The sequence below is a fragment of the Hyla sarda genome, chromosome 10 (genome assembly GCF_029499605.1).
Source record: "Hyla sarda isolate aHylSar1 chromosome 10, aHylSar1.hap1, whole genome shotgun sequence".
In the NCBI taxonomy this organism is placed as follows: domain Eukaryota; kingdom Metazoa; phylum Chordata; class Amphibia; order Anura; family Hylidae; genus Hyla; species Hyla sarda.
The window spans coordinates 4,129,274-4,155,719 of record NC_079198.1 but is presented as its reverse complement, the minus strand read 5'-3'; the positions used below and the strand labels follow the sequence as shown (position 1 = coordinate 4,155,719).

General features: G+C 48.3%; 1 protein-coding gene across 1 annotated transcript; it reads right to left on the bottom strand.

The window, feature by feature from the left end:
* Positions 1–235: 235 nt before the first annotated feature.
* Positions 236–26,395, bottom strand: EPHA2 (EPH receptor A2). The gene is made up of 17 exons (XM_056543561.1): positions 25,986–26,395; positions 16,432–16,499; positions 14,098–14,764; positions 7,113–7,268; positions 6,697–7,029; positions 6,487–6,611; positions 6,238–6,397; positions 5,336–5,435; positions 5,178–5,233; positions 4,966–5,091; positions 4,398–4,583; positions 4,247–4,308; positions 3,885–4,094; positions 3,449–3,598; positions 3,164–3,357; positions 2,371–2,526; positions 236–1,452 (listed from the first exon to the last, which is right to left on the bottom strand). Exons 1-17 carry the CDS (start codon positions 26,140–26,142, stop codon positions 1,347–1,349), a joined length of 3,012 nt encoding a protein of 1,003 aa, XP_056399536.1. The 5' UTR covers positions 26,143–26,395; the 3' UTR covers positions 236–1,346.
* Between the last annotated feature and the right edge of the window lie 51 nt (positions 26,396–26,446).

Sequence of the window (26,446 nt, the reverse complement as noted above, 5' to 3'; positions counted from 1 at the left end):
AAACACTGATCTACGCGCTGAGCCGCTGTATCTAAACCTATCATTTTACGCTGCTGTAATCTCAGCCTTTCCTAGACAGGGTATCAGTACAGGTTGCACTTCCCCTTTAAGAGCAACTTGCCCCAATGAGTGACCCCCCCCCCCCCCTTCCCCGCACGTCCTACATAACCCAAAAAGACCTCATAAGACAGGACAATAAATGAAAACACCCGACGCCGCCATCTTTTTGAAAAACTATTGTGCAGGTTTTTATTTCTGAGCAACTCTTATAACCAGCATTCAGAAAAACCTATTAATAAATATAAAAAAATAAATAATTATAACAAATGTACAGCATTAACACTGAGCGAAGAGAGGCCAATACATAAAAAAGGCACATAGAATAAGTTAGAAAACAAAAAAAATCATCATCGTCATCATCATCAGGCACTTGTAGAGGAGGCCGGGAGGCCCCGCAGCGGAGGCCGCAGTGATGGCGCTTGTGCTATATACGCTCCAGGCGGGGGGCGATGTGGGGGCCCAATAAAACACTGTGCAATTTCCTGCACAATATCAGGAAGGAGCAGATGTGTGATCGGGATCCGGGGCGAGTGGAGGAAGGAGCATCGGGCTCTGCAGTCTTTATGAGGATGGGGGGGGGGGGGGGGGGGGGGGACTGAGCGTACACACTGCAAACCATCACATCTGTGGTCCTGAAATGTGGCCCCCGGCTCGTACCGTGTCACCGCAACGCGGCTGCACATCAAAAAAAAAAAAAAAACACAAGTCCATGGCTCCTCTGTTCAATGTAAATTACAGACACAAAGAAACCAACGCCAACCAGTCCTATCCATCAATGCCCGAAGGGGGTGTTCTGTATAACAGGCCAGATGTCTGTCTCCGGGGGGGCCGCGGTGGGATCTGCCCAGTAGCCGAACATTGTGATTTATCCGAAAATGTAAAATTCTATATTTATAGAACCAACCAAAAAAAGTTAAAAAAAAAAACAAAAAAAGTGCTTTCATGTTCCGCAAAACAGCACATTCTGCAGTCAGTGGAGCCGCATACAATCAGTGGGGTGGTCGGCCGTCATAGGAGATCCTAATATGAAGATGTAAAGGGGGTCCCCCCTGAGACACGACGCACCTCCCGCCTCACCCCACTGCGCTCCAAAACTGGCAAAAATCAGCACCACAGAGGAAAAAGCAAGAACCAAAAGAGCACCAGGGTGGCCCTCGGAGCAGCACGTGTGTGTCCTGGTCTTGCACCATGTCCGCCGGGGCCCCTGCTGCTCTCCGCTGTCTGAGGAAAGTTTGGTCATAAGTCATACGGGGTTAAAGACCCCCCCCCCCATGTTCTTCATGCACCTAGATGGGGATGCCCATTTGGCTGGCCTGTTCCTTCAGCCCCAGGATACTGAAGGCGATGCGTTTCTGGTGTCCTGGTAAGCGGATTCCCAGCTGCTTGACATCACTGTAAAAACAAAATCGGTAATAAAGGGTTAAATAAACTTCGTATTTCTTTTAATTTTTATCTCAGTTTTTAGGAGCTTTGCTTCCTGTCAGTGACTGGAAACTTTTTTTTTTTTTTTTACATTCAGAAGCTGACAACCTCTCCAGACCCAGTTCCTCTCACAGCTGAGGATTTGTTACACTATTTTAACATACTCTAAAGGGGCCCAATTCACATGGCGGAATTTCCACTGTTGCAACAGCCTCCCAATGTTTTTAACTACAAATCCCAGCATGCCCGGACAGCCGTTGCATCAATACATTTAAATTCTGTAACTGGGACATGTGATCACCAGTCTGACCCACAGAAAATCACAGTGCTTATTGCAGTGTCTCTAGTCTAGGGTGCCTCCAGCTGTTGCAAAACTACAACTCCCAGCATGCCCGGACAGCCAACGGCTGTCCGGGCATGCTGGGAGTTGTAATTTTGCAACAGCTGGAGACACACTGTTTAGAAATGAACTGCTGTCTATAGAGACGGCGGATTTCTGAGCAGTCCCAGATTGCTTTGGCGCCTGCCACCCACAGAATTGCCACTCAAGATTTTTTCCGTACGGATATTCCAAGGTGTGAAAGGGCCCCTCAGGATATGAATTTCTTTTCTGAATTTACTCGGTAAACCTGGGCCTATTTGCAGCAAAAATAAATGCCAAAATTGACTAAAATGGATTTTCCGGGCATACTCCGCCATAAGGATGAACATGTCCATTCTTTCAGCAGAATCCCATTCCTTCTGTGGCAGAACTTCCGACATATGACCTGAGCAGCGGCCTCCCATTGAGATGAATGGGAGGCTGCTGCAAGAGGAATCACCTCCGAATTTCCTTGTGGAAGGGCAGGGGGAGGAAAGATGGGGTGTGGGGGTTGGAGAAGTACTTACTCCCGGTGCATCAGGATGATTTTGTCCATGGTGTTGAACTGTGAGGACATAAAGCACTCTGTGTATTGCTGCATCTTGATGGATTCTAACCACTCAGCAATGCTTCTAAAGGGCATTCCCTCAGAGCCGCTGGTACTGGGCAGGCGGATGGAGATCCTGTGGGGAGAGCAGAGTCCAGGGTTACACACATTGTTAGCACAGGCCCTGCTGGGCTGAGGGGTAAAAGTCAGTGTAAGAGCACGAAGGGAGAGATTTATTAATAAAACCTGTGCAAAGGAAAAGTTGCCCATAGCAACCAATCCGATGGCTTCTTCCATTCTGCAGAGGTCTTGTTAAAAATGAAAGAAGCGATCTGATTGGTTGCAACTTTTCCTCTGGACAGGTTCTAATAAATCTCCCCGAAGAGACCTGGAGTAAGGCTATGTTCACATGACGGAATTTCACTCAAATTCTGCTCAGAAAAGCAGACAGTGGATTTTTCACAGTTTAGCAGAATTTAAGCAGAGCTCCAGCCGAATTTCTGTGCTTTCAATACACAGATTCCGCTCAAATTCCCATTAACTTCAACGGAACGGAATTCTGCAAAATTTAAAGGCACGTCTTATAATTTTGGGGAATGCGGAATGTCCGCTGTGTAAATGGGACAGTGAAATCCCCATTGAAGTTAATGTGCACTCAAATTTGCTAAATGTTCATGCAGAATTTTCCCGCAGACATTCCTGTCATGTGAACATGGCCGAACAGTACAAGAAACAATGCAAGGAGTAAGAAGAGGAGGAGAAGGACAGCCCACCTTGGGTCAAAGTCAGCCAATGTCTTCAGGGATTCAGGGGCCCGGATCAGCTTGTCCAAAATACTGACAATGTCTGGGAACTTGGGCCGTCGGTTGCGTTCTTGTTGCCAGCATTGCATCATCAGCTGGTAGATAGCGGAAGGACAGTCCATAGGGGCCGGTAGCCGGAATCCTTCGTTAATAGCCTTCATGACCTGCATGGGGGGTTTGGTTAAACACATCAGCCAACAAACCTACATAAACCTCAAGAGTCTACAAGATCCAGTGCAGAGGACTGGTGCCTACCTCCTGGTTGGACATCTCCCAGTAGGGCCGTTCACCATAAGACATCACTTCCCACATGACGATGCCATAGCTCCACACGTCGCTGGCAGATGTGAACTTCCTATAGGAGATGGCTTCAGGAGCCGTCCAGCGGATCGGGATCTTGCCACCCTACATGAGAAGAGCAGGGTGAGTCTCAGGGAACATCTCCAAGTTTCTACGCCCCATGATCAGACAATGGCTTGTCCTCTAGAAAGTCTCCACACCCAAGAAAAACAAATCTAATCCCAAAACAAGCTGAATCCAAATCCCATGGGGAAATCTGAAATATTCACACGTTTACTTAAAGGATCAGGATGGTGGATTACAAGGCTTGTCATACATCTCCCCACAGGGTTACAACACTCTGAGCCCCCGATCCTGAATTGCTATGTATGGACGCTCTCTGTATACTCACACTGGTTGTATACGTGGCCTCTGGATCGTCTTCCAAGACTCTAGAAAGTCCAAAGTCTGACACCTTGCAGACCAGCTGGCTGTCCACTAGGATGTTCCGAGCCGCCAGGTCCCGGTGAACATAGTTCATTTCAGAGAGATATTTCATGCCAGCGGCGATTCCTCTCAGCATGCCCACCAGCTGGATGGCACTGAACTCTGCATCATTGTCCTGCAGAAAGAGAAGAACAGAAGCATCAGCCACAATCTTGAAAAAACATCTATAGCGACAAGATGTCTGATGGGCATTGTCCCTTGGTCGTTGGTACAATGACATTATAATATAGACCCCCCAGCACCTCACACCTCAGCAGATTCCTTTACCTTCAGAAACTTGTCCAGGGCCCCGTTCTCCATGTGCTCAGTAATGATCATCATGGGTTTATCTGGTGGCCAGAAAACATCTATAAGTTCGGTTCAGAAGAAGCAAATACAAATACATGGACCTGAACATATTGACATGAGATCTTCTTACATTTGGACACGACTCCTTCCAGGCGGATGATGTTGTGGTGACAGAACTGCCCCATGATGCTGGCTTCACTCAGAAAATCTATGCGCTGCTTCTCCGTGTACCCGGCCTTCAGAGTTTTAATGGCCACAGGAGTCTCCTTCTTTCCGGGCAGCTTGAGGATCCCTTTGTAAACTTCTCCAAATTCCCCTGCACGAAAGATTACTGCATATTAATCTAAGCTAAACCTTCAGGGCGTCCATGACACGACCCTGGAGACTATATGAGGCCTAAATGCAATATACAGACTGAACATTTACATTTGCTTGTTCAGCACATCACTCCTTATGCCTCAGTGACATCCAGAGCTGCGGTCACAATTCTGCTGGCTGCCCCCTGGAATCAGTCAGCCGTGCACTGACAAGACACTTACAGATCCCATCATGCACTGCTGAGTTGTAAATGCATCCGTCTGATCATGTCTGCTGTCTGGGCATACTGGGAGTTGTAGTCTCGCAACATCTAGAAGTTCATAATTTGAAGACCACTGCTCTATACACTTATATATTATTAGCCCCAACCAGATTCTTACCTGCTCCAATAACTTTTTGCCGGGTAACAGCATTGGGAGAGATTTCAGTGGTAAATTTCAGCACAGCCTTGTTGGGGTCTTCATACGTGTGGGGGTCTACATAGGTTTTTAGAGGTTTCAGTTGTTCTGCAGCAAAATATAGAAAAATTAGGAACATGAGAGAAGAAGGTGACGAACAGTAGAAAAGTAGAAGAAAACTTCTCGCCACTTACCTGATTTGGAGAAGTAGACGTCTTCAGAGGACTGGCGACTGCGACCATTTCTTCTGCTGCAATAAGAAAAGAACGACAGGTGAACACATGGAGGAGAAGGCAAGAAAAGAATAAGGGGAGAAGTGTTATGTATGAAAGAAGAGAGGCAGACTGCTTACCTGCGATGGATGAATATCACAAAGGCTATCACCAAGATAATGATGAACACGCCAGCCGCTGCCCCTGCGATGATGGCCGTCTGATTCGCACCTTCTGGCTCTGTAAGGGAAACCGCAAAACCAAGAAACATGAGATGTGGGACTTCTTTTTCACTGAACAACTTCCTGTTCATTCTAGGAAAGCAGATCCTAACCCCATATCCTGTGTATCGGGAATCCGACCGCTGGGACCCACCACGATCTCCAAAACAGGGCCCCGGCTCTCAGAGAAAGAACGTGCTGTAGGCAGCACAAGATCTATTCATTTGTATGGGAGCACCAGAGATGCCCGAGTGCTGTACACATAGAAGTGAACAGAGCATGTGCAGTCTACAGAAGGAACCTTCTTTGAGAGCTGGGACCCTGTTCTGGAGTTTGTAGGGGGTCCCAGCACTTAAATCCTCTCCATTAGATACTTATCCCCTTTGCTGAGGATACGGAATAAGATATTTTTCACTAGAATACCCCTTTAATAGTGCCCGTCCAGCCGAACAAAGAATTATGTTACTTTTAATAGACATCTGGATGAGCCAAGATTTTTTTTTTCAATTAACTGAAAGCAACCAGAAGGGACCAACCTCTCTCATCTAGTCCTGATCATACAACTGAGGGTTTGTAACAATGTATCAGTATTGACAATGTTCTGTAACATAATCACAGCAGCACAAATCTCCTTCCTATCCTGATAGTTTGTTACCAAGTATCAGTGCAGGTAAGATGTATCAGTGTAGAGTTCAGGTTGTTAATATTGACTGGATACAGTGTTACAAACAGTCTGCTGTGAGAAGTCAAGGTTCATGATGAGTGTTCAGCCAACAAGGTGACCCTCTCGGCCCTCCAGCTCAGAAGTCATTGGTGCTCACCATCAGGGAGGGTCTCAAATTCGTACTCCATGCTGTAAGTCCCTGCCGCTTCAGGAGTTTGGGCTTGGATTCGGACAATGTATATCGTGCTTGGGGAGAGTTTTGAAAGTGTTACGGAGTTCCCCTCACATCGATGGACGGTGTAACTTTTCTCATCATTCTGTAGAAGGAACAACAGTGGAGGTTAATGAGAACGTTACACTTGGATGGACAGAGCAGGTCGATACGATACTTAGGATGATACTTTACCTTTTTATTGTAGGCTACTTCATAGCGCAGGATCCTGTTCTGCTGGCGAGGAGACACAGACCACGACAGGCTCAGAGAGTTCTTGCTGCGACTGTCCATGTTCACAGAAGTCACTTTAGGTGGTTCTAAAAGTAACAATAAGTAAGATCAGTCTCACAACTTCATCACCACATTTATCTACATAGTGTAAGAGGCCTCACGCCTGCTTACCGGTCTGGTTGATGCTGACGCGCAGCGTTGTGTAGCTGCGGCCAGATCTTGGGCTGGACACTCCGTTTCTGGCCTCAACAGTAAATGTGTAGTTCAGGTGAGGCTCCAGGTCGCTGACTGTCAAAGAGGTTCCTATCAGGTGGAGAGGGTCTTCAGAGTATCGTAAGTTGGTATCACAGGGCTGGCACTCTCCCTGTTCAGGCAAACACTGTTCACAAGTGACTACATAGTTAATATCTTCTCGACCTCCATTGTTACTGGGAGGCAACCAGTGCAGCATTATCTTGGAACCTGAGCCAACAACCGTAAGGTCACGAGGAGCTGAAGGGGAACCTAAAACATATCGAACAGTTAGGATGGATGCCCATAAAGAGTTACCATGTCCCCATCACACAGCTAGGATGCCCACTACTCACTTGTGCACGGAGTAGAGATCAGGTCCAGAGCAGCTCGAAAGTAGCCATCTTGGCAATGACAGGAAGTTGCACCTTCAGTAGAGGGTTCAGTGTGGTCGGGGCACGGCTGGCAGGGGTTGTTAGAGGCTTCAGCTTTAAAGAATCCAGCCTTACACTCTGCATAGAAGAGATTCAGATGAGTTAACATTCTGATATATAGATCAGTACAGGATAAGTAATGTAATGTATGTACACAGTGACCTCACCAGCAGAATAGTGAGTACAGCTCTGGAGTATAATACAGGGTATAACTCAGGATCAGTAATGTATGTACACATTGATCTCACCAGCAGAATAGTGAGTACAGCTCTGGGCTATAATACAGGATATAACTCAGGATCAGTACAGGATAAGTAATGTAATGTATGTACACAGTGACCTCACAAGCAGAATAGCGAGTACAGTTCTGGAGTATAATACAGGATATAACTCAGGATCAGTACAGGATAAGTAATGTAATGTATGTACACAGTGACCTCACCAGCAGAATAGTGAGTACAGCTCTGGAGTATAATACAGGGTATAACTCAGGATCAGTACAGGATAAGTAATGTAATGTATGTACACAGTGACCTCACCAGCAGAATAGTGAGTACAGCTCTGGAGTATAATACAGGATATAACTCAGGATCAGTACAGGATAAGTAATGTAATGTATGTACACAGTGACCTCACCAGCAGAATAGTGAGTACAGCTCTGGAGTATAATACAGGATATAACTCAGGATCAGTAATGTATTTATACAGAAAACCTTTGCACACAGAATATGGCAGCAATGTGTATGGTGTATATGTATACTACTGTTTAGTATATCAATAGGTGGTGACAGGGCAATCAAACCTGCATATTATACAGCAATGATGAAATGTGGATTTTGTGTTCTCATCGATATTGTGGGTTACGACACATAGCGCCTTTCTAGAGCTGCATGACCACGGCAGCTCAGCGGGTCAGAAGATCGGGTTCTTGTCAGTCATCATACAAGAGGCGCAGCTCTGAGCCCAGTCATCCGGTTGAACCAGTTCTTCGACCTGAGACCTTCTTGCGGTTGCGATACGGCGCTTAGGGGCCCGGCGCTCTCCGCTTTTCTTCAGACAGGAGTTTTTGAAAATGGCAAACAATCAGGCCGCAGAGAGCGGCTCGGAGGGTCGTAAAAACATAGATGTGAGGGCGGCTCGGTACTCCAGGAGTCGGCCGGGGTTTTATGACAGGAATATAATGCGCAACCCAGACAGGTAAACGCAATTGCGAGGTTTAACTATGCTTTTATAGGAACCTGACGGCTGCAAAATATAGAAGCCAAAATAACACAAATAAGAAACAGATGCGAAGCTGCGGCCGGCAGAGACTATGGGCCCAGGACACATTTCGGCTTCTTTATTTATGTACCCTACCCCCCCTAATTCACCAATGTCAGCACCCTCAACCCCCTCACCCTGTACATAGCAATGAGGGTCAATCGCCAAGTAAAATACCTGCACGTCCTCAACCTAGAGTTAGTAGAGGGGGCAGATCAGAGGGAGAAGACGGCGTCCCAGCCCCCACCCTCCTCCATTCTCTATGAACACCCGGGAGGAGGAGCGGCCGCTTAAGTCCTTAAAATAAATGCAGGTTTCCTGCCTGAAACAAAAACTCAAATCAGAGGAAACCGGACGGGCAGAACAGAGATGAGGGAAGCACCAGAGACATTCCTCTCACCCATATCAATGCAAGTCAGGAGCCCGGGAAAGAGTGACAACCCCGATAAAGGGTGCAAGTGGCTGAAAATAACACTCAGAACCATGTAATAGGGGAGTGTTTCCCATCCAGGGTGTCTACAGCTGTTGTAAAACTACAACTCCCAGCATGCCCGGACAGCCAAAGGCTGTCCGGGCATGCTTGGAGTTGTAGTTTTGCAACAGCTGGAGACATACTGGTTGGGAAACACTAAAAGGGATTGAATTTTTGGGCCGTGAATCGATAACAGATAAAACATTTAAACAAAATTGGTGCAAAAGGGATAACAAAGTAGCCCAAAAAGGGATAAACTAGCGCAAAAGGGGCATAAAGCAGTGCAACATGGGATAACGTGCAACGGGGGATAACAGTGGTGCAAAAGAGGATAAAGTAGTGCAAAAGGGAAACTGGACCCCGGCTCTTATCTTGGATTGGTGTTATGGCTTCCTTTAGACTACTTGTCAGAAATCCCCTTAATGTCCCATTAATTTGCAAAGTCAGTGAGGGCAGAAATCTAAAGAGACAAGATGGAGGAGATAAACCATAACCATAACCCCCGCCCCATCACTCAGCTTTCCCAGCACAGATTGATGGAGGTCAATGGAAACTCTTGACCCGGCTTGTTGGCTGCAGTAACATAAAGAACAATCTCCGCACCAGAGCGAGCGGGAGCCATTGTGAGCGGCTGAATGGATTGTGGGACAATGAGGGGAATAAATGAGGAGGGGCCCGGAGCATCTGCCAGCAGCGGGGGGCCCCCCAGGACTTGAGCGGGGCACAGCACAGCCTCAAAAAGGAGACATTCTGATACCAAGGCGGCCGCGTCCGTGGGAAATGGCTGGAGAGAGACGGCTGCTTTGTCCCAGGGAAAAAAACAAAACCCACATCATCAAAGGACGGAGGGTCTCGCTCCACTAAGATGGGGGGTGGGAACCTGCATTAAAAACAAATAGCAGCGACACACTGAGCGCCCAACAAAACGGGCACCAGCCCTGGCAACCGTCCCAAGACATCAAGCACGGGCTCTGGACAAACACACTGCCGGGCAGAGATCTGGAGGACCATTATATGAGATTACACTTCAATCGAGGAGGAGGAGGGGGGGGGGGGGCTCATGACATCACAGCTCATCTGTTAGTGCTTTCCCAACAAGGGTTCAGCTGTTGTAAAACTACAACTCCCAGCATTCCCATACAGCCGTTGCATTAATGCATTTAATTTCTGTAACTGGGTCACGTGATCACCATCACAATGCTTAATGCAGTGTTTCCCCAGTGTCTCAATCGGTTGCAAAACTATAACTCCCACCATGCCCGAACATTTTGCAACAGCAGGAGACCCCAAATATTAGAGCTTCCTGATCATCCCTGGACCTGAACCCTAACACCAACATGGCCCTTCGCATGTTGCGCCCTAATCTTTGGACCCCGCACTCCTCACCTTCAGGGTCAGGGACACGCAGCAATAGAGAGACAGCTCTTCAAACAAATGTTTTGACAATTGTCTGGGATAATCCCCTCTGACAGGTACATAGTGTGACCTCTCCCTGCCCGAGGGAAAAGACATGGCTGGTGCAGCTAGTAGGGGAGTGTACAAAGATCTAGTGCCCCTGGGGCCCCGACTCCCCCCCACCCTCCACTTTCTCATATTGACCTCTGACTCCAATTTGTTATATAGAAGCCAAACACCAAGTCGGACATAGAGAATGTTAATCCTGTCCTTGGGCCTGGTCCGCTGCCCCCGTATCACCCACTGCCACAGTGTAAACCTGGTGCAGGGGGAGCAGGGATGTTCTCTGTAGGTAAAGGCCCTATTGTTCCATGTGCAGCTGGAGATTTATCGTATATGGGGGCGATGCCACTTGCGGCCCCAAGGGTCCTTGTACTGATAAGCTGGCACCTGGCGCAGAGTGCGCAAGCTGCGGGGGAGCAGGGTGCATGAAGAAGACTAGATTACAACATTGGGCATCAAGGTCAAGACTTACCCTACCACCACCCCCACACTCACAGCTGGGGAGATAAGTTTATGGCAGCCTTGGCTCTTCATCCGAGAACATGAACAATCTTGAATGGAATCCAAGTCGTCAGCTCAGGCACGTCTTTATTTGTAAGAACAGAAAGTGGAGATAGTGATAACTCAGTACAAGACACCTCCGCAACCCCCCCCACAGAGACTGGAGAATAGACTGAAGCTAGACAAAACATGTGTGCCCCCCCAAACAATCCAACCCCCACTGCTTTACATACAGCCGCTCCCCCCAGTTGTAGTAGGCAACCCAGACAACCACAGTTTTTGAGTATTTTTTGGCCCACAGCTCCCTCCGCACCCACACATCACATGGGACAGATGATAAAATCTGCTAAATTGTTGACAGAGGAGCGGAGGAAAGAGAATTTCCTTATTTAATAAGGCACGGGTGTTTGTTCACATTGAAGGAACCTGGCATTAACCCCTTGTGAACCCACAGAGCCGAGAAGCACAGACACTATATATACACATCAGATTTTCGTATTTTTCCCCTAAAAGTGAAGCTTCGTGTTCTCCTGGACTCTGATCCATTGTCGCTTCTGAACCGGTACGAAATTCCAGCATCTCGCACATCGGATATCCCGCACAATTCCCATCATCCTGTTTGCTGCTCGATTTGAGGGGTTCCCGTCCTGACATGGATGAAAAGCTGCTGTGAACCTGCTGACCTCAGGATGTTAAGAGGAAGCCGCGTTTCCTTCTGCGATTCGCGCTTATCCGGGAACAACCCCCCCCCCCCCGCTCCATCAAGTGCAAATCGCACCGCCACGGCCAGCGATCACATGAGTAATTTCCTGGTGGACATCACAGTGGCCCCCACCTGAACTGGACCAGAGGCCAAAAGTATATGAAGTATCCCCCCTATTCCATACTGACAGCTTAAGGAAATTGCTATGATGCCTTAAGACTGTGGCCTCGGGACATTCTCTGACAAGATGGCCGCTTCAGCTGGTGACAGGGGCTCTTATAACGGAGGCATTAACACCTTTATCCCCCCCCCCTCTCCGGCTGCTGAACTTTATCCTGGCGAGCGGCCAAGCTCCTCTCCACACACGTCCATAAATCTTCGGAAGTGAAATCCAATACGGCCGAGGCGAAGACGCTGTCGCCAAATATAATTTTCGGAAGGTCTGACATCTGATGGGAGATGATGGGGCCGAGAGGTGCGAGGAGTTGCTCCCTGCCTTGTCACCGTCTGACATCGCCACCCTGTTCCCACGGCTTATGAGAGATGAATAGGACGGATCACCTGCTGGCACCGATGCACCTGTTTTTTTTTCCCAACCTGTGCGCCTCCAGCTGTTGCAAAACTACAACTTTCAGCATGCCCGCACAGCCAACGGCTGTGCGGGCATGCTAAGAGTTGTAGTTTTGCAACAGCTGGAGGCACCCTGGTTGGGAAACACTGTCCTAAGGAGATGCCAACCAGACTTCCTGATCAACACAGGCGTACTTCAACCACAGGAGACGCATAATTCTAAGATCAATTATAAAAGGAGCGTATTAAGGCCCAAAGAAAAGTTGGTTTAAAAAAATAAAAAAAATCTCTGAATTCACGTCTGTTTGTCCCGGGGGCGAGGGAACTTGGAATGTGTACTGACCACAGAGAAATAAACACAATCTAGCTCCAAAGCTGCGTTCCCAGAACCCAGGGTCACCTCTCTGCAGACCGCGCCAGCACGTACTGACTCAGCGAGGGGCATGAACCCCAAGGGGCCTCGCAAGAAAGCGGCTTTATTAGATTCTAGGAGCAGCGGGAAGAGGCCGAATCTGAAGATCTGCAGTGACCTAATGATACCGATATATACGGCAGATCCTTTGATGTGTATAGTGGGGGTCTCCTGCTCCTAGCGGGGTCTCCCCCACACAACTTCTGGCCCTTCTTCATTCCTGACATAACTGAGCAGAGATCCCGGGGTGGAGCGACACCTGCGGTTCCCGTCTGCTCCTCCTGCGCTCGGATCAGACAGACAACCTGGTTCTAATAAAAGTCTCATTACGTCCAGGCTTCTGACAAATCTCCGGCGGAGCGGGAGGAGACGGCCCCTCTCATCGCCAGCTCTTCCCTGCATGTGGGTCCTGGGAAGGTAAATGAGGAGATTTGCCTAAAGTCACAGGAAATGACAGACCTCACAGGCCTCAAAAAACCCAGCACTGTGCATCCGGCCACCATCACCTCAAATGTATCTCACATATGTATCTACATATCCACAGCGCCTCTTTTCTGCCATTTTGTCTTGATTAAGATAAACGCACATTGTGCAGTTAAAGCGTAACTCCAGTCACGCTCCAGCGGCAGGATATCCGTTTAAATTTTCGCTGCACCTTTGTAGCCCGATACTACAGTGATCAGGATTCAGATTTGGCACAAGACCCTTGCAAGTCTAGAGGACTTCTACTAAATCCGTATCCTTATTGCCGCAAATATTTAAACAGATATTCCGCCGCCGGAGCGTGACTGGAGTTACTCTTTAAGTTACCTCTGATCCGAGAACAAAAAGCAGCCGGGAGGGCAAGGAGACATATAATCCACACACAGAGACTCTTAATCTGTGTGATCAATCATCTTGTAGCTCTTTAAAATCTCAAGTCTTGACACCCCATACTCAAGGGTTACATCCATATTATACTCCTGAGCTGCACTCACTATTCTGCTGGTGAGGTCACTGTGTACATACATTACATTACTTATCCTGTACTGATCCTGAGTTATATCCTGTATTATACTCCAGAGCTGTACTCACTATTCTGCTGGTGAGATCACTGTGTACATACATTACATTACTTATCCTGTACTGATCCTGAGTTATATCCTGTATTATACTCCAGAGCTGCACTCACTATTCTGCTGGTGAGGTCACTGTGTACATACATTACATTACTTATCCTGTACTGATCCTGAGTTATATCCTGTATTATACTCCAGAGCTGTACTCACTATTCTGCTGGTGAGGTCACTGTGTACATACATTACATTACTTATCCTGTACTGATCCTGATTATATCCTGTATTATACTCCAGAGCTGTACTCACTATTCTGACTACACATGTACAGAATATGATTTCAGCTCTGTAGAACAGATTAGTAATGTGCCACTGTAGGTGACAGCTATGCAGTGTAGGTTGGCAGCTATGCTGTTTGTCAGACTTCTGTGCTGTTTTAGTTTAGTAATAAATTATAACATTATACAGTATTTTACCTTGACATTTGTTTCCCACTTTCTCGTATCCAGCCTCACAGACGCACTGTCCAATGAGCACAAGCCATTCTCCATCTGTATTGCAATGCATGCTGGGATCATCTCCTCCAATTGGCACAGAGTTTTCCACACACTTTCCTGTAACCTTTGCCAGGGACTGGGAGTCGGCACCTGCGACAGTCTCCGGGAACAGCGCCATTCCTTGTACAACCCCTGGACACTTTTTGTAGTAGATACGGACGGAGAGAATTGCCACGCAGGCGCCGATGTCCTGGAAGGCCAGGTAGAATCCCTTTTTGGTCAGCTTTCCCACTGACCTGACTTCAACATTTAGCTTGAGGTTGCGGGTGTTAATGTCATCCTGCAAGGTGATTTCATCAGGGGCGATCGTGTCGATCTTACGGAAGAGTCGCTTCTGGAAGTTGATGCCAACGTCCACGTCTGACTCCATATAGTACAAATTGAAAGTCTCTTTACAAGCTCCCGAAACGCCGGAGAAGCTGTTGCAGTCGCGGACGGTGAAGTGCAGCTCAATGAAGATGCGCTGCGCTTCGCTGCGGTAGATCCAGCTGGTGCGCAGCCAGTTGTCCTGCTCCCCTTCCTGCACGTTGCAGACGGTATACATGAAGATGGCGCTCCCGTTCCTCCAGTCCGGTAGGAGATCCCACTGCAAGAGACAGAACAGAAGAACATGAGACAATGCTAAACTAATGTCACAAGTTCTGGCCAGAGGCATCTGATCCTGATCAGCTGCCGCCATAAGTTCCCAGCCGTCTGGAGAATTTATTCCCTGATCCAGCGGCTCGGCCGTGGTAATTCACGGTCAGCGACTTTCCCACGTCCACTGCCCCAATTACCTCGAGAGCTTAAGGCCAAACACCGTAATTACAGGCCCGATAGTTAATAAGATGCCTGGTATTATCCTCAAGGATCTGCCACATGTGGGAGCGACCACTTGACCCTGCAAGGTCACGGCTGGCGCTAAGTGGTGGCGGATTAGGAGGAGTCCCTGGGATCATGGCTGTCATCATATCAACTAACCCCTTTATTCCCTTCTCCCCAGAGAAAAAAAAAGAGCAGGTGTTTGCATGTCGGACAGCAGTCTGTCAGGAGGATTCTGGGTATTAATCTAACTGCAACCATTTAAAGGGTAACTCCACCTAAAACAGATGCATACAAGACCCACTGACACAGCAGAAATTTCTGAAGCAATGTTGTGTTAAGGTCATACACCTGTGACATCCTGTACTTGCCAGATAATGAAAAAAGGCGGTGTTTGCTTTCAAAGGGGTTCTCCAGGGGAAATAAAGGCATCCCCCATGCACAGGATAGAGGATAAGAGGCTGATCACGTGGTGGTGGTGCTGGCGCTGACTGCTGGGACCCCTCATGATCTACTCTATAGGCCAGTGGTCTCCAACCTGCGGACCTCCATATGCTGCAAAACTACAATTCCCAGCTGTACGGGCATGCCGGGAGTTGTAGTTTTGCAACATCTGGAGGTCTGCAGGTTCAAGACCACTGCTATAGGCCTTAAAGGGGTATTCCAGGAAAAAACTTTTTTTTATATATCAACTGGCTCCGGAAAGTTAAACAGATTTGTAAATTACTTCTATTAAAAAATCTTAATCCTTTCAGTACTTATGAGCTTCTGAAGTTAAGGTTGTTCTTTTCTGTCTAAATCCTCTCTGATGACACCTGTCTCGGGAAACGCCCAGTTTAGAAGCAAATCCCCATAGCAAACCTCTTCTAAACTGGGCGTTTCCCGAGACAGGTGTCATCAGAGAGAATTTAGACAGAAAAGAATAACCTTAACTTCAGAAGCTCATAAGTACTGAAAGGATTAAGATTTTTTAATAGAAGTCATTTACAAATCTGTTTATCTTTCTGGAGCCAGAATATATATATATATATATATATATATATATATATATATATATATATATATATATATATAAAAAGTTTTTTCCTGGAATATCCCTTTAAGGCCTGGATGCTAGAAACCCCCTCACATCACCCCATAGGAACAACAATTCATGGGGCACTAAGTTTCCGCTCTCCATGAGACCATGACTATACCGTAATGAGACTTTCTATAGTCCTGTACACGCAGCGTGGCCACTATTTTCTGGGTCAGCCCTGAACATTAACAACGATGGGATTAACCAGCTAATGATTAAACTCGGCAAACACGTTTCACGCAACCATTGGAAAGAGTTCGGGTGAATGGTCGGGGCTGCTGGAAAGACAAACACAGGTCCTCGTCCCTATAGGAGGTTGAAGGGCAACCAAAAATAATATAACTGGACGGCATCCATGGGAACGGTCTACTTACCCCTTTGCCAAACGGATTGGTGAGCCAGCCGATCTCTCCCTTCATCTTCTCGAAATCCAGCAGCATGACTGAAAGAAAGAAGGAGAAGAAGCAGATGGTCAGAAACAGAGATAGGACTGGACACTATTTTGTAAAAATTAAAAAAAAAAAAAAATTGGGGAAAAACATTAAACAAAAAAAAGGAGTTTTTTTTTCCCACCGGAACAAAATCGAAATTTTCTGGAATAAAAGTATAGAGTGGAGAAGTTTGATAAATTTGAAATAATTTCAATACTGGATGTTGGTCTCACTATTATCTTTGAAGGGGGAGGCCATTATCTGAGACAGGGGGGGGGACACCATCATCTGGGACAGGGGGGACCCCATCATCTGAGACGGGGGACCCCATCATCTGAGACGGGGGGACACCATCATCTGGGACGGGGGAGACCATAATCTGGGACGGGGGAGACCATAATCTGGGACGGGGGAGACCATAATCTGGGATGGGGGAGACCATAATCTGGGACGGGGGAGACCATAATCTGGGACGGGGGAGACCATAATCTGGGATGGGGGAGACCATAATCTGGGACGGGGGAGACCATAATCTGGGATTCAGGAGACCCTAAATCTGGGATTCAGGAGACCCTAATCTGGGATTCAGGAGAAACCATAATCTGGGACGGGGGAAACCATAATCTGCATTGGGGGAGACCATTTATAGGAATCAGACAGATAAATGTCAATTAAGGCCAGAATGAGAGGATAGCAATATTAACTACTGTCATACCAACAAGATGGAGCCCGTCCACAACCAAACTAAGATGAAACCTTTTCCTGCAGCGCCCCTAGAGACAGAAATGCATATTGCTCTTTTTTTTTTTTTGAATTCTTAATATTTTGCTAGGATTTGTTTGTCTTCTGGACAGACCGGAGAACTAACAAAGATTCTAAGAGGACTTTTTATGAAGGTCTAAATGTTATATTCGTGTGAATACCAAATTAGAAGTAGACTAGAGACTATGGTATGGCTAAGATCACTACAAGTACCAGCATTACCCCCGGCCTGTATGCCCGATATAGGATTTAATCAAAGCCAGCTGTGCGGTTATGTAACCCCCTCCATTCCATCGCATTCCTTCACAGTTTTAATAACTCTTAATCACATGTCCAGACGGGCGTTGCGACGACGAGCCAAAACCACCTCCGTGGGCACAATAACCGTGTCAGCGAGGGAATCTCGGGGCAGGTTGTGGAGCTCAACATCTGGCAGGGAGCATCAGAAAAGCTGACTCACTGGAAGAAGAATCACCGAGATCAGGTTCTCCGCTCCAGCCAAAAACGTACCCCCACCCACTCCCCCTCCGAACGGAGCAGACGCCATAAAACCGAAAACTACCAACACGTCCCCATCTGAACAGACAACAACCAGGGGAAGTCTGAGATCCAAGATCAGTGTTTCCCAACCAGTGTGCCTCCAGCGGTTGCAAAACTACAACTCCCAGCATGCCCAGACAGCCAAAGGCTGTCCGGGCATGCTGGGAGTTGTAGTTTTGCAACAGCTGGAGGCACACTGGTTGGGAAAACACTGTATTAAGCAGTGTGATTTTTCTGTGGACTGGTGATCAGTTCTGTCAGACTGGTGATCACATGACCCTGTTACAGAAACTAAATGCATTGATGAAACAGCTGTCTGGGCATGCTGGGAGTTGTAGTTTTGTAACCGCTGGAGGCACCCTGGTGTTGGGAAAACACTGCATGAAGCACTGTGATTTTTTGTAGGTCAGACTGGTGATCACATGACCCAGTTACAGAAACTAAATGCATTGATGTAACAGCTGTCCAGGCATGCTGGGTGTTGTAGTTTTGCAACCGCTGGAAGCACCCTGGTTGGGAAAGCACTGCATTAAGCACTGATTATTCTGTGGGTCAGATTGATGATCACATGACCCAGTTACAGAAACTAAATGCATTGATGCAACAGCTGTCCGGGCATGCTGGGTGCTGTAGTTTTGCAACAGCTGGAGGCAACCTAGTTGGGGAAAAAAACTGCATTAAGCACTGTGATTTTTCTGTGGGTCAGACTGGTGATCACATGACCCAGTTACAGAAACTAAATGCATTGATGCAACAGCTGTCCGGGCATGCTGAGTGTTGTAGTTTTGCAACAGCTGGAGGCACACTAGTTGCAAAATGCTGCAGTATATATAGATATTGTTCCTAAATATGTGTATCCGCACTAATCGGAAGCACTTTGGAGCGTGGTTCCGGTATAGCCCTGGAATGTCAGGTGCGTTCCCCATTCCGGTGCCAGCTCCCCCTCCCTTGATAAACAGTGACAATGCAAACAGTGCTGGAGGAGAGCGGGTGCAGGGTGGAGCTGTGTGCCCTTCACCGCCTGGGCACAGACACCCACGACTTCACCCGACCACCCACACTGTATGGGCTGATGCCATCCTGTGCTGCCCCTTGTCACCCACATTCGCCAGCTCGTGATTCACGTGGATGACAGGCGGAGGACTTCACAAGATATTTGCACAATCTCTCACCTGCTAAGGCGTGGGAAGAAAGAGAAAGCGTCAAGCGAGTGCGTAGAGGAGCCGAGGACGGGATGAAGCATCATGCGTCCTTTGCTGGAAGAAATGGCCGATTATTAACGTGTGACAACCGCCCCCCCCATGAACATCACCGGACCACCAAAACCAAACCACGGCACTAGTGGGTTGTAGTAAAGACTCATCTGTAGTGATGGTGTAAAATTGTGATCTGACCTTTGGAAGGGGTAAACAGCGCCCCCACCGACCCCCAAAACACAACAGGGAACTGCAGCCAACGCCATTCAGTCAGCTCTGCACCCCCTTCATTCTCAGGTCAGTGGAGGTTCCGCATGTCACACCCCACGAATCGTGCTCTGATGGCACATCCTAGACTTTCCCCAACTCGTGGCTGTTGCAAAACACTGCATGTGAGTGAATGATGGGAGTAGTAGTTTTGCAACAGCCACAAGTTGTCCTAGAGAGAGAACATCACTGTATGAGATGGGGCACCTCTTTAAGGCCTGCTCTAATGGATGATAAACGTGTTCCCATACACCGCCTGACAGGTGCTCGTAGTCGCCGACCTTCCGGGACCCCCCCACATCCTCACACTGATCCCAGAAAAAAAAAAACAAATCCATCCCCACAGGAAACGTTCCCCTCACATGCGGTGACTTCACCACAAACACAATACAAAGCTTCCATCCATGTCACGGGCAGGAAGAACAGCGGTGTCGCCCGCCCTGTACAGGCCCCGGCATGTCTCATACCTCTCTGATCAGATAATCCCGGAGGTTCCTCTGATCACGTATGTTACTCTCGACCTCCTGTGGAGCCGCACACGGGTAGGTGGTCGCCTCTCCTAAATTGTTGGCCTTATCCCGATCAGCTGGATGAGAAGGATTTGGTTCTTTTGCCCAGTCACCTGTCTTCAAAGGGGACGTCGTGGCCTGTGGTTATAGGGGGGTCTTGTTCTTTCTGGTCGTGGCTATCGAAGTGGTTACTACACAAGACAATGATCCCCGGGCAGGGACCTGTCAATCATCCCTCTTTATCACATGACACGTACGGTATAAGGTAGATTTTCCACACGTCTCCACCGCCATGTTGGATGATACCAATAAGCACCAATCATGGTTGGACCAGCATACAGCATCCCAATCCTAAGTCAGGACAGTCTATAACACTGTACCCCAACCTGTGGCTCTCCAGTTGTTGCAAAACTACAACTCACAGCATACCCTGACAACATTGCTTATTGCATAGAGAAGTGATCTCCAACCTGTGGCAAAACTACAACTCCCAGCATGCCATGTCAGCATTGCTCATTGTATAGGGCAGTGGTCTCTTCAAACTGTGGTCCAACAGATGTTACAAAACTACAACTCCCAGCATGACATGTCAGCATTGCTCATTGTATAGGGCAGTGGTCTCTCCAAACTGTGGTCCTCCAGATGTTACAAAACTACAAATCTCAGCATGCCATGTCAGCAATGCTCATTGTATAGGGCAGTGGTCTCCAAAGTGCGGCCCTCCAGATGTTACAAAACTACAAATCTCAGCATGCCATGTCAGCAATGCTTGTTATAAAGAAAAAAAACTCCAAAAGTGGCGCTATCCCATACAAAGTAAAAGTGACTAGTGTGATTAACACAGCCGTACATCCATAGGCAAGACGCGTTTCGGGTATAAGCTTACCCTTTCTCAATTGCAGATGTAAGGTGTGAGCAATACACAGCTTCTATTAATATTCAGAAAAATATCCTATCAATCTATTTTTATTAATTGGGTTGTATATGTTTTTTTCCTTTTTATGTATGTTTTAACTATCTTCACGGAGTATGTCGGGCTTAACACGCCCCCTTTTCCTTTGGCGGTCTTTTCTGAATATTTATAGAAGCTGTGTATTGCTCACACCTTACATCTGCAATTGAGAAAGGGTAAGCTTATAACCGAAACGCGTCTTGCCTATGGATGTACAGCTGTGTTAATCACACTAGTCACTTTTACTTTATATGGGATAGCGCCACTTTTGGGAGTTTTTTTCTTTATACCTTTAATACTGGAACCGCTGCCACGGCTCCCGGTCAAGCTCCTACGGCCTGTAATCCCAGGAATACCCCAAATGCAGGGGTGATATGCCTATGGCCTAGACCTATCAGGTGAGAGTTCTTAATCCCGAAGCTCACCATACATTTACTGTACGCACAGGATTACACGAGGCGCTGTCCTCCATCTTTCTTTTTTCTCCCTCTCTATACAGCAATGCTTGTTGTACAGGGCAGTGATCTTCAAACTGCAGTCCTCCGGATGTTGCAAAACTACAACTCTCAGCATGCCATGTCAGCATTGCTCATTGTATATGGGCAGTGGTCTCCAAACTGCGGTCCTCCAGATGTTACAAAACTACAACTCCCAGCATGCCATGTCAGCAATGCTTGTTGTACAGGGCAGTAATCTTCAAACTGCAGCCCTCCAGATGTTGCAGAACTACAACCCCCAGCATGCCCGGACAGCCAACGGCTGTCCGGGCATGCTGGGAGTTGTAGTTTTGCAACATCTGGAGGGCCGCAATTTGGAGAGCACTGGTATAGGGAAGGGCACTGATCTCTAACTTATGGCTCTCCATTTATTGGAAAACTACAACTCTCACCATCCCCTGACAGTGTTATTCATAGTACAGGGATGTCATGTTGTAGCTTTCCTGAAAAGTCTACAGTCAGGGGATGAGCGACACCTCTACTCCTATCGTAATTATCATTAAAAAAGGTAAAAAGTCTTCATCCCCCGGGAAGTGACGCCCCCTCCCCCGCCGCAGGTACGCAGCTCCCCCGCCACTATTCAGGCAGTAAACGGATGAGAGGCCATATACACCCTGTCATTATACATGAATGGGGCGGCAGGAATGTGAATGAACCTCATTACTGAATGAATAAGAGACATACGAGAAGAGCGCGTCACGGGCGACAAACCCAGCATAGTCCACAGCTGACTCAAACTCCCATCATCATCATCATCACTGCAATTTCCATCTACAGAATACAAACAGACAGGAAACCCTGAGCCCACAGAGCTTGCAATCTAGGAACAATATCACAGGAGCTGAGGTGGTGATACGTCATCTGTAGCGCCTGATCTTGAAATGCATCAGTGGTTGTGCAGGAATCTAAACTAGGGATCGACCAATATCGTTTTTTTACGGTCGCGGCGGGGCGGTGCAGGGCATTATCGGCAAGGTAATTGCCGATACCGATAATGCCCAAAATCATGATTATCGGCCGATCCCTAATCTAAACACCTGCAATTCTTGCCGCCTCCCCCACTTTACATCATTCTAGAATCTCACGTTCTACATCACACAAAGCTTTCATGTCCGGCCAACACAACAGCGTTTTCTGCAATCCGATCGCTTCAGCCGCGCCAAACTGTCCGTGCCGGAGATGGATGAGAGGAGATTTTCCCAAACACCTTCTCCGATATCCTAACAATTCTGCTGAGGCATCTAGGCAACAAACAGTGCCCCCTGATGGACACATCACAATGAACAACGTCCGAGCTGCGGCTTTTTATAACTTTCACAGTCGCGTCTTTACGGGAATTATGGGAATTGTAAAACGTAAAAGAATAGGGTCACAAGTAATACACAAGTCCGGGAGCCCTTAACTTAGTGTTTCCAAAACTAGTGTGCCCCCAGCTGTTGCAAAACTGCAACTCTCACACAGGACTTCCCTTAGTTGTCTGGCCAATCACAGGACAGCACCTACTCCTCCTTGCTATGCCATGATCGATCAAAACTCATGTATCTATAACAGTGTTTCTCAACCAGTACGGCTCCAGCTGTTTCAAAACTACAACTTTCAGCATGCCCGGACAGCCTTAGGCTGTCCGGGCATGCTGGGAGTTGTAGTTTTGCAACATTCGGAGGGCTGCAGTTTGGAGACCACTGATCTCTAATCTGTGACACTCCCTCTGTTACAAAACGACAACTCCCAGCATCCCCTGATGACTTTGTCCATTGTAAGCATGCTGGGAGTTGTAGTTTTGCAACAGCTAAGGTGCACTGGTGGGAAAAAACTGCCTCAGGCTACATTCACACTACCGCAGCGCCCCACCAAGAACGGCCGTCAAACTCTGTCTCCTTTATTTTTTTAGAGTTTGACGGCCGTCATTTTGACGGGACATAACTGGCAACAGCGGGTCCTGATGGACTCCATTATAGTCAATGGGGTCCGTCTGGCTCCGCTATTTTTCAGCGGGAGAAAAAGACGGCGCAAACTGTATTTTTTCTCCTGCTATTCTCCCTGGCGGCCATAGCACTACCGTGTCATAACAGTAGTGTGAAAGGGACCTTATCTGGTTTTGGGAACATTGGGTGACCTAAGTGGCAACCATAACGCTCTGCAGCCAGCTTTCCCAGACTCCTGGATTGGGGTTGTATACACACTTTTAGGCAGAACTACAGCTCCCAGCATAACCGGACAGCCAAGTTGTAGTTTCGCACCCCTAGACCATTGCTCTAGGGGTGCAGTCAGCAAGGGCCACAGTCCGGGCCCCAGAGGTTTTATACTCGCATTTTATGGTGCTGGGAATACAAAGGTTGGGTTTACACCTTTATGACCACAGGGGGGAGGGAAGATGTGGCTGACAGCGGCTCGACATTCCTCAGCGTGAATCAGGGCCGCACCCCGATCTCTACGGTGACTTCACAAAACATTTCCGGCCCGAATGCCAGAGAAGTGGCCTCATGGTGCCCGGATTTCCAGGACATGGCATTAGTCAGGAGGCATTGTGCTACAGGCAAACTGAGGGTCTTTAAAGTGTGGGCCCACAGCTGTTGCAAAACTACAACTCCCAGCATGGCCAGGCAGCCAACGGCTGTCTGGCCATGCTGGGAGTTGTAGTTTTGCAACAGCTGGAGCCCCACAGTTTGGAGACCTATGCCCTAGTGGAGGCCACCATGCCTATGGTTTCCTAACAACAGTATGGAGTAAATCCAGCCATAGGACGGCGAACGTGGAATAAAAGTTCATGGTCACATGGTGGCGACAATCACATACACATCCGATTAGCGGGGAGCTTCCGATCAGGCCACGAGAACTAGAACAGATGGGGGCGGGGGTTGTATTTATACATTTTTTTCACCTTAAAATTCATGAATTAAAGTTGAACATATTTGCGCAAAACACAGAAAAATGTGCGAAAATCCCCCCCCATAACCATTGATAAATTCCCCCCATGAGTGTTAGCCAATTGTATGCTGTGTGAACATAGCCTTAGACTGTAAGCTTCGGGACCTTATGTAAGTGGCGGTGGCGCCCGTCTCCTGTCTGCAGCGCCACAGTCACATGCCGCTCCGGTAACACCGTCACAGTTTATACTCACAATCAAAGTGAAGGGACCGAAGGAAAATTGCAAAACCGCAGCGTGAAACGCCGGACACAAGAGGCCATTGTGTGCGGAGAGGTCGGGAACAGAGCGGCATTAAGAGGGGGACTGTGAGGGGCGCTGCACCCCCTGACCCCCACTGTATACAGAGCCATACTGATTAGGAGACCCCTGACCCACAGAGCTGACAATCTACACACCTGGGATCAACGGCTCTACAACAGAGAAAGGCCTGGGAGGTTTGCTGCTTGGCACAGGAGCTCCCCCGGCACCACCAGCCTATGAACCAGGCATCCCCCCCCCCCAATCCCTGCGGGGCCCCGAGTTCTATATTTGGCTCCGCACATCTTACACCTTTATATCTGATCTCATCGCTTCATCCTCATTAACATTATGTGTAGAGATCAGAGTGAGAAGTCGTGGGGACAGGAATAAAAGTATATAAAATACATATACATGCTGGGATTTGTGGTTCCACACAAGACACTACCTGCCTGCTGTATATAATAGGATGTACAGCTGCTCTGTAGAACCACAAGTGCCAGACAACAGCTGCAGGATGAGCAGCTCCGGTCCTGGGAAAGTCACCCGCTCGCTCAGCCCACAGCGTGCGGGATTACTCTGCTGCTTGGGGTTTGGCTCAGGTAACTACTGAATCACCAGTTTTAATGTAGAGGCCAGGAAATAGTTAAAACAGGTGATAATTAACCCTGTCACCGCTGCGTGGGAACATACAGCATGCCAACGATATGTGTGTGCGCTCCGCTAACCCAGTGCCAGCTCACCAGACCCCACAATAGTGTCCGCCCAGCACATGACAGCTCAGAGACCCCCACAACAATGCCACCCTATGAAAGCCTCCCACAATGCCAGCCTATCATAACCCCCAAAACTATGCCAACCTGTCATGGACCCCCACAACAATGCCAACCTGTCCTGCACTGGTTCACTAAAGACCCCCAATAATGTCACATAACGTGTACCCTCTCACCAGACCACCACATACTCCCCCATAACAGTATCATCCCAGCTATACCAGCTGACAGAAACCAAACTACCCCATAACAATGTCAAACCAACAAGTGCCAGGTATAGCCCCAGAGCACAGCCCAAAGTCCAGTCCACCAGGGACCCGATCACAGCCCCCTATGTACTGATGTGTATAGAGGCTGCTGATGGACGGGGCCCCGGCATCTATAAGTAGAAAGAGGGGCCCCACCACCTGTGTTTAGAGTCTGCTGATGGACGGGGCCCTACCACTTATAATATAGAGGGGCCCCACTACCTATAATAATAGAGGGGCCCCATCACCTCTATATAGAGCGGGGCCCCATCACCTCTATACAGAGCGGGGCCCCATCACCTCTATACAGAGCGGGGCCCCATCACCTCTATACAGAGCGGGGCCCCATCACCTCTATACAGAGCGGGGCCCCATCACCTCTATACAGAGCGGGGCCCCATCACCTCTATACAGAGCGGGGCCCCACAACCAATAATAGAGGGGCCCCATCACCTCTATACAGAGCGGGGCCCCATCATCTCTATACAGAGCGGGGCCCCATCATCTCTATACAGAGCGCTGGGGCTCCGCAGGTCCCGCACGGGCACCACAATCCGGAATAATCCAGGGGTCCGCTCCGCACTCACCTTCGGTGGTCTGGATGGTGAGGAGGACATGTCCGGTGAGGAGGACCAGCAGGGCTCCGGGTATGTGGGGGCTCATGGTCCGGGCTGCGCCTCCTTCTCTCCCCTCTGAACTTCCAGCACTTCTGTCCCCAGCACCGCGCGGCTCCTGCTCATTCATGCCGCGGCTGGCCCCGCCCCTCACAGCTCTTAAAGGCGCAGTACACCCCGAGCTGGGGGAGGCTTCTCATGTAAATACCCTAATGTGCACATACTCCGGGATGACCCGGAACCGTCCTGTAATCCCCTAGATATGGTCATTACAGTCATCCTGGTTGTCACCCATCATTTCCCATTGATAGTCATTACAGTCATCCTGGTTGTCACCCATCATTTCCCATTGATAGTCTTTACAGTTATACTGGTTGTCACACAGCTTTCCCCATAGAGTCATTACAGTTATACTGGTTGTCACACAGCTTTCC

Bases quoted from the DNA above. Each gene is read 5' to 3' on its own strand.
- EPHA2 (XM_056543561.1), bottom strand. From the start codon at position 26,142: ATGAATGAGCAGGAGCCGCGCGGTGCTGGGGACAGAAGTGCTGGAAGT. The intron at 5,436-6,237 runs GTGAGCACCAAT...TTTCCCTTACAG, and splicing joins ATTTGAGACCCTCCCTGATG to AGCCAGAAGGTGCGAATCAG. The intron at 5,234-5,335 runs GTAAGCAGTCTG...TTCTTATTGCAG, and splicing joins GTGATATTCATCCATCGCAG to CAGAAGAAATGGTCGCAGTC.